The sequence below is a fragment of the Aptenodytes forsteri genome, unplaced genomic scaffold (genome assembly GCF_000699145.1).
Source record: "Aptenodytes forsteri isolate BGI_AS27 unplaced genomic scaffold, ASM69914v1 Scaffold269, whole genome shotgun sequence".
Lineage (NCBI taxonomy): Eukaryota > Metazoa > Chordata > Aves > Sphenisciformes > Spheniscidae > Aptenodytes > Aptenodytes forsteri.
In genome coordinates, this window is record NW_008794418.1 from 530,321 (window position 1) to 543,045 (window position 12,725).

General features: G+C 46.7%; 1 protein-coding gene across 1 annotated transcript in view; it reads right to left on the bottom strand.

The window, feature by feature from the left end:
* Positions 1 to 12,725, bottom strand: part of ZFHX3 (zinc finger homeobox 3) — a 115,411-nt gene that overhangs the window by 66,892 nt on the left and 35,794 nt on the right. Inside the window, 1 exon segment of the mRNA XM_019474672.1 lies at positions 10,646 to 10,877. Coding sequence (XP_019330217.1) covers positions 10,646 to 10,877 — 232 coding nt within the window.

Consider the following 12,725-nt stretch of genomic DNA (forward strand, 5'->3'; position numbering starts at 1 on the left):
TGCAATGTGTTCAAGGCTTTACTGATTCACCCCAAAAAGGGAGAGCCCTTCAGTCTTGAATGTAACCAGCACCACTGCAACAACCACCTTGAAGTCCTCAAGAGAAGAGTTCTCTATTCTAAAACTGGAAGGGAGAGAGGGGAAAAGAGAAACAGGGAGGAGAAGCAGAAGGTGCAGCTGGCACCGGCAGCAGAGCTGTTGGTGACCAAACTCAGTACCAAGGGCAAGACCGCAGGGACAGGGATGCAACTCTTCTGTCCCAAAGGAAACAGCAGCTGCTTGAGCTCAGGAGAGGCGCTGCGCTCTGACAACCTGGTTTCAGTCTGGCTCCAGACTTTGTTTTGATGGGGAGAAAAAAAGTAGAGTAGGAGAGGGACCAGGAGCTTCCCAGCGTTTTACTACAGCATCTGGTGATGTTTTCCCCTTTACTTTTCTTAAGTGGAAAGGGCTTTAAGATGCAGCCGAACAAGAAAAACATTCTGGAACAAGTCAGCCGTCAGAGCTTCCTCTCTTTCTGCTTAATGAAAGCCATGAGCTCCCAGTGACAAGTGTCTGCTGGGGCTAGATGGGGAGTTTATGAGATTCCTGCCACGTTTCAGTGATATTACAGAGTGCCTTTGGTCTGCCTTCCCCAGCCCAGCTATCTAACCACTTCCTTCCCGCCAGGCGCCTCCCATTAGAGAGTTTCATTAAGCGAATGCTTGGGGGTTTGTGTAGATTTCTGTTACCCCCCTGCTTTACCAGGGGCACATGAAAAAAGTCACGATAAACATTAATAAAAACAAAATTAAAACGATTAAACCTTTCATATCCTTTAGAGATTATCTATTCACTGCTGGTTGGTCAAAACAGAGCTAAGGCACAACTGCTTTTTACTTTAAACTCAAAACCAACCCAAAAAAATAAATAACAAAGGAAATCTGCCTCTGCCAGATATTAAAGGGGAACCAACTTTATCCCTGCATTCTGTGAAGCCAGACCTCAACAGTCCCATGGTGTCCTGTATGCACAAAGACAGAAAGATGCTGCTGAGATGGGAATAGCATTCTCCAAAATTTGGGCGGGGGAAAGGACGCAAGGAGGGAACAGTTACAAATTATGCTGCAGAATAATACTGGGACAGAGAAGTCCCCTTATGTGGACTTAGAAGTCCCCTAAAGGGACTGACTTTCTTAAAGCATGTGGCTCTTCTCATGTCTTCAGACCTTCCAAAGGAGCTAACTGTGTACTGCAACCCTGACCCACAGCTGCGAGATGTACATTTGCCGGATTTTGATAATCATTAAAGCAATATGAAACTAAAGCAGAACCAAAAGTTTCCACCCGCCTCTCTGTCCAGCTGCTAAGGAGAGAGCTTGCTATCCGCCCAGCCTCTGGACATCCTCCAGAGGAGACCCTCTGCAGAAATACCGCGACTCCCACCAGGAACTGGCTGGAAAGGTAAAAGGTCCTTAAGCCATTCAATCCACAAAAAAATGAAAAAATTCCAAGGTTCAGCAGAACAACAAAGGGGAGAGCAACAAGCTGTCCTCCTGCTTTAAATGAACACACATGACGTGAGATCTTGGAAAACAAGACGATAATCCTGCATGTGGGGGTATTTGGTGGGGTTGGCAGAGAGATCAGAAATGCTGCAGTAAAGGGGAACTGCGAGTTTGATCAGCTTAACATACATATTGCCAAGAGCTGTTTTCCTCTTCGTTGCTATTTCACGTATGTTATTGCACCGTGGGTGAATGTTTTCTCAAAACAGGACAATAGCTTGTCTTACTCCCTATGTCTGAGGATGAGATGACAGAAACGGATTTCCTCTTCAGACAACAAAGCTGTTGCACACCCCCAGCTGTAGGAAACGGCCCCCGGCAGAAAGCTGGGTGCATGCAACAAGGCACCCAACGGCCTTCCTGGCCCCCTCTCAAGTACCTGCTGTGACTGGGCTGCTGCAACGCACACCGAGCACCTCTTCGACGATCCATGTACTGATGATTTGGTTGGATTTACATGCAACACTTTGGAAACAAAGACTGAGCAGGCTGCTGCCTTCAGGGGGTTACAGGTAACGTATTGGGAAAAGACAATATTGGGTTGCGGGGAGCGAGAGAGGAGGTAAAAAGCCTGAGAGAAGCTAATGAAGCTGGGCAGCATTTGATGTTTGCACACAGGAGCTCAGATTGTCATTTGGGTTGGCAGATTATTAAATGTGTCAATCAAGGACAAGCCTGGAAATGGCAAGGGGAAGCATGTGAAACGAGGTTAGCTGTTAAACACCAGAGGAAGGAATCTCGTTTTGAGGAGGAGAGGGTGACTGGCAGCAGCACAAGACCAGAGAAGCTTCTCCAGCCGTAAGAGGCAGGGGCAGTGGGAGGAGATGGCATGCAGAACATAATTTTGGAACTCTTGCATGCACCAGGTGGGAAATTTTACACCAAATCCCTCAGCGTGCACCTTGCACACTGCTCTTCCCTAGCCCTCTGCAAGGGCCACACGTTCCAGCCAGATAAATCTGTGCGTCACCAGCAGAGCTAGAGCTGTAGCGTGCTTTTGGTTGGTAGATGCTATAGTATAAACTCTGTATACTGTTCTCCTGCAGACACGGTACAAGTAATCTGCTTTGGGAAGTTTTTAATTGTTGTGTGCAATTAAGTCCCATGGAAAAGTGGAGAGTGGCTTACAAAAGCAAACTAATTATTCCTTTCTGAAATCCTCCATTACCTCTGTCAGATGTAGGAGAGCAACACGCATGTTTCTCCAGCATTAGCAATGACCACATTTTCTTTAATTGAGACCAAGTGGAGGACATCAGATCTTAATAAACTTGAGTTATTTCAAGCAGGGAGAAATATTATTTGGCATTACCCATTTTCATTTCAAAAGTCTTAAAGTTCCACTGGAAGTACGGAGCCTGCAATCATGAAAAATCTACTTCAAAGGAACGTCTCACATCCCTGTTGTAACAAATTACATTAATAATTACTCCATGCTTGATGATTGTGAATGAGAAATGCCCTACATGGTTGCCCACTCTTCAAGGCGGGAAAATAACAGGACGGTTCCCCTCACAGGAGATTTCTGTGGAAGATCCCCTTCCCCTTTCTCCACCGTTTGTTTCACTTCATTTTACAGTTGGGCCGATCACAATTCCTAAGGCCAGGGCACAGCCACCAAGGGAAGGGAGGAACTGGAGAGCCTGGACAGGAGAGAGAGGAATTCAGACAGCAACACCTCCACCTCGAGGAAGAAGATAACGCACGCTGCGGGACTTCCAAGTCACAAATTTAAACTGACAAATGTGGCTGACATCAAGCCTTCCTTCGGCTAAATAGAAACTTTTTGTCTAAGAGAAACCTTTTCATACTGCAAACCACATCCTGAGTGTTTCATGAACAAATCTGCTCCCGATCACATGGGAACTTGCTTCCGTTCCCATTTACCATCACCTCTCTCCTGACGGCGATGCCTTCGCATCCCTGGTGCAGCTACAAAACTGCTTTTAAGAAAGAGGAACATTAGCAAAGTGTTTCATATGACTCAGAGTGAAAACAGAGGTGCAAGCGCCATATGAGCATCCAGCTGTCTGCAAGCACCACAGGCAGAGCCAAGCTGAGTTTGGTAACTACTATTTTTAAACCACATGGGGTTTTCTCATCTGGCAACTGCTCTAGCTATACCTCAGTTCTGTTTACATACTTGGTTTCATTAAAAATTCACATCCTGATTTCAGTCTACAGTTTGCAGCCCTTCAGAAGGTCGAATACTGAAGTACAAGGAAGACGTGGATGGACAGTGCATCCGCCTCTGCCCAGGGGACAGAGAGAGGGGAAAAGCGGGAGCCACAGGGTATCCTCCCCTCCCAGGGAGCTCTGGGAGCCAGCAGCTTTCAAGGCGTTACCAGAATAGAGCTTTACAGTAAAGGTATTCCTCTAAATAATTGGAATCAACCTGTTTGGAGCAGGGAGAGTGGCCAGCCCCTTGCTGTTTGCTGGCAGAGCGAGCGGCATGGATGCTCCAGCAAGGCCGGGCACGGGAAGACGGGCAGGCAGCGATCCTCCTGCTGACACCCGCTCCAGCCCCTTTCCTGCCCAAACAAAGGGGCTTTTGACTGCACTTGGTCGAGTTTAGCAACGGCTTCCAGAGAGTCTGCCCTCACTCTTCACACGCAAGGGCCCCAACAATGACTTTGTGTGTTGGAAGAAGATGGCTGCTAAGGATTTGGCAGAGATTAGCAGGATTGCTGAAACAGTATGTCCACCATAGGGGATTGGTTCTCTGCGGTGCAATGGGGAGACTGCGACATCCCCTTGAGGTAGGCATCCAGCAAAATAATTCTTCAAAAACTACGAGTGGTATCTCTGGCTGGCTTAGCCTGGTCTTGGGGGAACACTCCCATCTCCACAAGGACAAAGAGGTTTCCCAGAAGTATATGGTGCTAAGAAAAAAAATTTAGAGCCGCACTGAATAGAAGATATTCTTTTACTTTATTTTTAGCCTTCCTACAGATTTTCACAGTAAGGATACAAAGCTTTGTAAAATAGTCTATAGGATGACTCACAGAGTTGAGAAATGGTCAGCATTTCCCACTAAATATTACATGACTTTTCCACAAGTCATCTTATTCGTCCCACAAAGCTCTGTAATGGCCTCCAGCACAACTGTAAAGATCAACAAATTTGACTTTTTTGGGCTCACTTGCCACATTTGTTGTTGTTGTTTTTTCAAAAGCATTCTCAACAATCCCACAGATTGTGTCCAGACTGCGGTACTCAAACTGCCTTGGAAAAGGAGAAGGAGAAAGGCGCACACCTTTTCCTTGCTGTGCTCTGCTCCCTCCTTGGACAATGTGGGGTGGTCTCAGCCTCAGCTGCTCATGCCTCAGGGCAGGAACCTCTCTTCCAGCCACGGAGGCACTGCACAGCTTGCTTGTACTAACACAACTTCTTGGCCACGCAAATTGTCCTCTGCATTTACATCTGCTAAAATCTCTGCTTCCCTTCAAAGATGCCAACAAATTCAGGACTCATATGAGAGGATGATCAAAATGAAACTCCTGGGCATCATAAAACTCTAGGTGGTCTCTTGCCTCAGCTCCACCTGACCCTTCTGGATCTAGTTATTCTCCTGTGGAACCCACGCATGAAGTGTTTCCGCCTGAGGGACCTCAGCTCAGGTCAAGCTTACCGCAAGCAATAGGACTTGCTCCTGACTCGAGGAGTGTGGCAGACCCTGACCTGTGCAGCTGCATGAAACAGCAGTCCTGGGCCAGGGATGCCCAGGACTCCGGTGCAGGTGAGGAACGTGGACACCTGATGGACACCTGATGGACTTCTGTCCTACACAGTGGGAAGAGTGGGCAAACCCTCTCTGCTCCTCCCACTGGGGGACAGCTACGGAAAGGGAGAGCAGATGGAAATGGAACACAGGAAGAGTCAGAGAAATAGGTAAGGGAGGAAACAGATTAATCATGAACAGCACTTGCCTAAAGAGAAACAGGCTCAGCAGCTGTGGCTGTAACAAATCCACACCCGTGTGGATGGCATGTGAAGAGCGATGCAACAGGGTGAGCAAGGGGCTGCATACGCCCCTGTGCAACATGCGCTGGAGACGAAGCAGCAGTCCCACTCCGGACCGGCTACTCTGCACATGGCTGTCTGAATTATAAAACGAGCTGCCTGTACTCGATGCCTTCTAGAAGGAAACACTTTCAAAGCCAGAATGAAAATTTGGTGCAGGTTGTTTCACTCTTATTTCTATCATTATCTAATGAGTCATAAGTGCATCCATCCCTACATCTTGAGAACGTTTTGTTTTTTATTATGGGTTTGAGGTTTTTTTTTCCCTCTAAACCCCCATCATTAAAAATCAATTAGCTTATGGGTAACGTTATACAGATGCTTCTGCAGCGAGGGGCTGACATCTGCAGTGGCAGCAGCCCAGATACTACAGCAATAGATGTCCAAAAATACCCCACAGAGGAAAATAAACCCCCACCCCGAAAGCTGTATTCTTTCTGATCAACAAAACAGCTGAACGTCCAGCCTGGGCCCACTTCCCTGTCTCCTGCATAATTAGCACACTTCTCAGAGCAAGCAGAAAAGTTTAATTGTCTTTAATTATCCAGTTCAAGGAGGATTGGCTTTCTTGCCTGATGTCCATATAATTTCCCTGCCAACGACTTCATCATCCCTTTACTGGAAGTGGAGTGTAGCTTCTAAAGCTCTCTTCCATAAAAGACACAAAAGTTTCAGTGAAGGCTGTGTTGCTGGCACAAGCAGAGACAAAGGTCCTTGTGTCTACAAGGCTGTTGCTTAGGCTGCTGCATGTGTTTTCTGCGGGGTGGGAGGGAATGAGTTGCAACTAATGCGCAATCAAGAACCATCACAATTACAAATGTAAATGAACAGGCAATTGGCACTGACCTTTGTAGATTGTTAGAGGACTAATTAAGGTATGATCAGACACTCTCTTCCAACAGATTGAGATGCATCTATACAAGCAAATATCTACACACCGCCCCAGAGACAGCAATGCTTTTTCCTACATGCTTGCACACACCAGCGAGTACGTACACAGACAGACACGGCGTTTAACCCCGGCACCTGCTCTCTGCCACAGAGCAAACAGGACAGAGTGGGAAGGGGAACAAGGCAACTCCACTCACTTGGTCTATGCAGTCCCACTTAACAGTAGGGTTAGTAACAAGGCTACAGTATGAGGGCTGAGCTACCTTTCATTACTGCAACCAGCAGTTTTATGTAAAGCTGGGGATGAAGAGATTGGCACAAACTGGATGAAGTTAGGGAAAGAAAAAAGTGATAAAGAACCTTTCAGTATTTCTAGCAAAACCACAAAGGTCTCCAGCGGCAGCAGGAGCGATTGTGGCTGCCATGTGCTGGCACCTCGCCTTGGGTCACAGCTGGCCCAGGGGTCTGCCCTGGAAGCAGCAGCAGCTGACTGGACCCCACCATCCCCCGGAAACTCGGGACCCCTTACAATGTGATCCCTTGTGCCTGCTTGCTCTTGGTCACAGCACACCAGACCGAAGAGCGAGGAGAGGGGTGACGTTTCACACAACTGCTGAGGCAAACCAGCAGCTGACCAGCCAGACCAGCAAGAAAACAGACCAGCACAAGAAGGGAACCTTTTTCTGCCAGCTCAGTCCTGCCCTGAGCACTTGCAGTTCTACAGGGAAACAAGACAGGCGCTAGTCAAGGTCCTGCTCAGGGTCTTGGCCTCATCCTTGCCCACTGGGTTTCGAGCATCTCCCAGGACGGGGATCCCACAACACCCCCAGGCAGCCAGTCCAGGGCTGGGCCACCCTCCCAGGGAGGAGTTTTGCAGAAGGTAGAAAAGCTGTGAGGACTGAAATGTTTTAAGAGTCCTCAGAAAGAGCAGTGATAACAAAAGGGGACTCACTTTGGAAAAAAAAGCAAGCTGATACTGTATTTGTAGGGAAACGGAATTCAAAACAAATATAATTAACTAGAAGGGGAGAGGGAATCACAGCGATGATTACCAGGGAGTAACAGCAGCATCAAAACAAACCACTGCACTTGTAATGCAGCAAACCAGCAAAAAAACCACTATCCCTTTGGGCCCCCTGACAGAGACATGTCACAGATCAGAAAAGCATTTTCTGGTCAAGGTGTCTGAAGCACAGGGAAGACTTTCTTGTGTTATCCGTTCTCACCAGAGACTCTTATCAAAAGGCAGTGAGGAAAGTCCACCTAGCCCTCAGAAAAAAACAAAAAACCAAACGGGGATACAGTAGAGAAAGCATCGTATTATACAGGAGGAAGAAATGCAGAGAGCCAGCTGCAAACCCCAAGTGCAGCCCTGTCATGAAGGAAGAGTGTTTCCCAGGCTGGCAGCATTGTGCTGGGAAGACCCGTCGGCAAAGCCTCACTGAGCAGCACGCACTGCTCTCCTGAACGGGTGTACCAGCCAAATATACCAGAAAAGTTCAAAACCAAGAAAAAACAAACACGTCAGAAGAGTGAACTTAAGCCTAGGTATGTGCGTATTCCTGCTACACATCTGACACCCAAAACTACATAAAAATAACAACAGAGAGATAAATAATAAATAACAGCAGCATTTTATAAAGCTGGAAGTTTAAACATCACAGAAAAAAGGGAAGGATCAGCCTGTTCAAGGCAGATCTTTTTATGCGTGAAGAAATTATACTGAATAAATCAAAGCCGAGAAACAAATTATTGTTGTGCCCTGCAATAGGCTGACCTTGCCTGCCGCAAGGAACACCCCCGGGCGCCGGGCGGTGCCCTCGCCTGCCCTGACGCCCGGGAGCAGAGGCACCAGCCCGAGCATCCCCCGGCACCCACCAGGGCTGCCCGGCTCCGGCTTGCGGCATCCCGACGTGCCTTCCCTTGGGATATGTCCTCAGCCCCGCCTGGAGCTTGGGGCTATGGGGCCACCCTGTGTTATATTCCAGTTGATGTTCTGACACTGTCAGAATAAACGGGAGACAAAAGCATCCGTTCTCCCCCACAGGGGTACTGCAGCTTCTCACCCAAATCCAACTCCCGTCACTGTGGGGAAACCGGACCAGCGCCTTGTGCCTGCGGCCGCCAGTGCACTGGCAAGGTGTGCCTGCTCAGTCTTGCTCAACAATGGGCTGGAAGAGTGTTTGAAATGAATTATCTCAGGTCAAAGCGACCTGCAAAACAGATCAGAGGTTCCCCCCTTGGCATTCTAGAAAGTCTTATTCTTACTTGTATTTTTAATCTTTGAAATAAAATATGATTAAAAAATTCTTAGTGTCTTGTTTGCTGTCAGTTTTTGTTGAAGAACCGACAAGCTTAAAGGAAATTATCTCAAGCCATTTTAAAAAGTAAAATATTTTTAAACTGAGATTTCCTTTCAGTGACTTTTCAAGCCTTTTAGGTAAAAAAAATTAGATTTTTTTTAAATGGTCAACAAATCCTTTCCCTTCTCAGCTAGTCAGCTTCTGCACTCTCAGTACCTGCAATGTCATAATCCTGGCGGACGTACAGGGAAAAGATAAGGTTTCTAAAGTAAAAGACAAAGTAAACAAAAATTTCTAAAGTAAACAAAGATTTTCAAGATTGTTCTGTATATCACAAAAGGGCACAGATGGTTTCTTCTCTCTGTTCATTTTGCTTTTAAGAAAACTCACAAACCATACAACACTGGTCAACATATCCTTTCGAAATCTGAATGTTTTTCTACAGCAGAGCATCGCAAGAGAAGCAGAACGGCTGTAAGAGCTGCTGTCCCCTCCGGGATGGTGCAGCAACCACAGCATGCTTTCACTGTCACCGTGACCTTTGGGAAAGCATATTCCATGCCCTTGACTCCACTGGGCTGCCAAGTTCACAGATCGGTCACTTTTTTCCATGAGACTGAATTTAACTCTTAATGAAAAATCTCCCGTTTTACTTTTCAGGTATTTTGCAAGTATTTCAGATTCTTGTTACTAACATGCATAACAGCAACGCAACTCAGGTCTTCATTCAAGAGACATTTCTAAGGCCCACACATATTCTCCTCCAGCTGGTGCTGCTTTCCTTTCTCAACGCCTTTAAGCTAAGATCACTTTCCTTGTCTCTACGTGCATTAATTGCAGAATGACAGTTCCTCAGAGCACTTTTCTGTAAGATTTAGCCATTTCAACACCAGTCATTGAGGAAAGTCCTGGCTGAAGCTGAGATGAGGGTTATGAAGGCTTTCGCGGGCATCCCCCCAGCTCCAGCATCTTCACATCCCTTACAGCACATGTATGAGCCGACTCGGGCAGGCTCTCCTCCTCCTCCCTCCAAAGACGGCTTAATGAGATCTCACTTTTTCCTAACATAAAAAACTTCTTAACCCTTTAAACGATTAAACAAAGTACAATTTCTCTTTTGCCCAGCCTAACTGTCCCCTTTAAGGCACATCTTCTCTTGCTAGATTCACAGCTGTAATCCCTTTCCTATTATCTGTCCTCTCTGTATGAGCAAATGCCCCATCCAAGCCCTTCACTTTATCCACCTCATCATGAGGAGACATGGAAAACAGACACACAATCGCCCCTTCTCCTGCCTACCCCTCTCAACCAGCTCCTCCTGCCGATCCAATGTGGCTGAAATACTAGAAATCAATGAACAAGCTTGGACAGGTTCGCACTGGTGCTCAGGACATCGCTTGACACATTGCAAAATACCTACAAAAAGTATAGTACACTAGTTTGTTAGAGTTGTCCAAATGTGACAGTATCTTTAGATGCTTGCACAATATTCCACTGTTTAAGACACTAACCGGAACAAACATACACACTTCTACATGTCGAACTTGCATTTAGTCCCACTGGAACAGGGGGGACCACTTACAAGTACAAAACGAAGCATGTGCCTAAGTATTTGGTGCTTCAGAGCCACCACCCACAAGCCCTGTGAGGCAGAGCTGGATGCTGCAGGTACAACAGAGATCTTGTCCTACCTCGGGGCAGCCGGGACTTCCGTAACTTATTACTGATAAGCGATACGCGTCATCCCCACAGCAGGGAAGAGAAACAAGAAAGTCACCGAGCTTGACACGAAACCGCACAGAGGTTCTGATGCTGCTAGTCAAATCCTGTGACGCAGAGGAGCCAAGAGCCCGACCCTGTTCATGCAAGGGAGGCAGCACTCACCAGCCTCAGCAGCTGGACACTTCCGGATGGTGAAGATCTGTCCCAGGTCTTCCTCTTCTTCAGGGAGACCTTTCTGGAGGCGCTGCAGCTTACGTAGACTTTCACTCCGCTGGTGTTTCATGGAGCGCACGTGCTGGATAAGGTTCAGCTTGGCCTTGGTGGAGTAGTTACAGAGGACACAGTGATAATAGCAGCTTTCACCCTCAACCCCGCTCTCGTGATGCTGAAGGTGCTGTGAAGAACAAAGTAGAGAGATATGAATTTCCTGTATCATCTCCAGTCTCCCTGGGTTAGTCCACCGTAAATTGCTAAAAGCTGCCTGGGAATTAAGTAAGAAACCACATTTTGACAAAGACACAGTAAGATCAAGCCTGTTTATTCTCAAGGCACCATGCACTCTCCTGCTTAGAAGCAAGAAAAAAAATACACACTGAAACGAGCACAGAAGCAAAAATTGAGATAGGCAAGATCATCTCCTTCAGTGAAAGAAAATACCAGATCCAACATTAACAACTATTCATGACCTATGCATAGCTAATTCTTTCATATTTAAAGCTTATCCCGGGAGGGGATCCAACTTCATGCCAAACAGATAAAATAAAATTTGATAAATTCTCATTGAAAACTAAGAAGAATAAAACCAAAGCAATTCTAGAACACAATGAACCCATTAGATGGAGAGGTCCTGGAAACAGCGTATGGAAGCGGAGCACAGAGTGTGTGCCATCCTATCCATCATCCAGCGCTCTGTTCCCTGGCATCTAGGTTTTACTGCCTTGGATCTGGAAGAAAGCAGCAGCCTGGCCTAGAAGACGGCTGTAACAGTGATCCAGACTGAAAAGCCAATGGTGAGCATGCAGCAAGAGGTTAGCACTTGGGAAAAAAAAAATCTTGTCACCCTCTGAAGCTGTGCTATCGCAGCCAATATAGCTAATTCGAGAGTATTATACCTTGATTATTTGACAAAATCTATCAATTGTCTGGCACAGAGTCCATGCCGCTAGGGAAACAAATAGCTATTTTATGTCATGGATCCCAAGGATGCGGCAATTAGTTCTTAAAACCAGAGAGAAGAATTTGCTGCTTACAGCTATGTCAGCTGCCACAGCAGAGCCGCTCTCTGTTCAGTTTGGGCAGCGGCAGGGCTGAGACTTCACAGTAACCTTCCCAATTCCCACAGTAAGGGCTTATCACAGGTTGAGGAAAAACGGATACCAAAGTCAAATGACACGAAAGACTCCTCAGTGAAGGCCATTTGGTGTTTCCACCACCCACCTACATTTCAGCTAAGCAATAATCTGTGCCAGCGCCTACCATCCAACTTCAAGACCTCTTTTTGTCTTCTGGGTCATCTCATGAAACTCCTTCCTCGCCACGCACTTCACCCAAGGCACATAAGTAAGGTGATTTGGACGTGATCTCAAGGTTTGTCAATCAAAAATATTGCCTACGTGCAGCCAGGACCTTCTGGTAAAAATTCTGACGTGTATTATCTCAGTTACAGCTAAGATAAGATTAAAGACACATATTACCCAGCGCTGTGTGCTTAGCTAACACGGAAGGAGAGCCCTCTGAGTCTAGGAATGATTAAAAATAGAATAGGAGCTGATGCTGAGGCTTCTGATTGGAAGGGTGAGGGAAGAAAATAAATGTATTCTAGATCTGGCTAATTAGACTAGCCTCTTTTGGGATCACGATGTATTTAATTAAATTCACTGTAATATTTGAAGAATCCACTAGGGCTCTAATCCCACTGGTGCCCTCAAAAGATTTTTTGCTGTTTTCCCTCGTAAGAACTTCTTCTCATTTCTATTGTTTGCATGCATTACCCTCTTCCTGAGCCAGAAAAAGAGAAATGGCTTAAGACATAAAAAGCTAAGGTTAGCAAGCCAGTCGCAAGAGCCACGCAACCGGCTCGCATGGCCCAGCTTAACCAGCCTTGCTCTGCCCTGTTTAGATGCGACCTCTGCAATAAAATCTCCCTGCCACCCCATCTCGCTGCAGGCTGGGGGTCTTGCTCCAGGAGATGCCCAGCAAGCCCCTTCTCCTGTCAGTCGAGAGGCGCGTCGGGGAAGCCCCT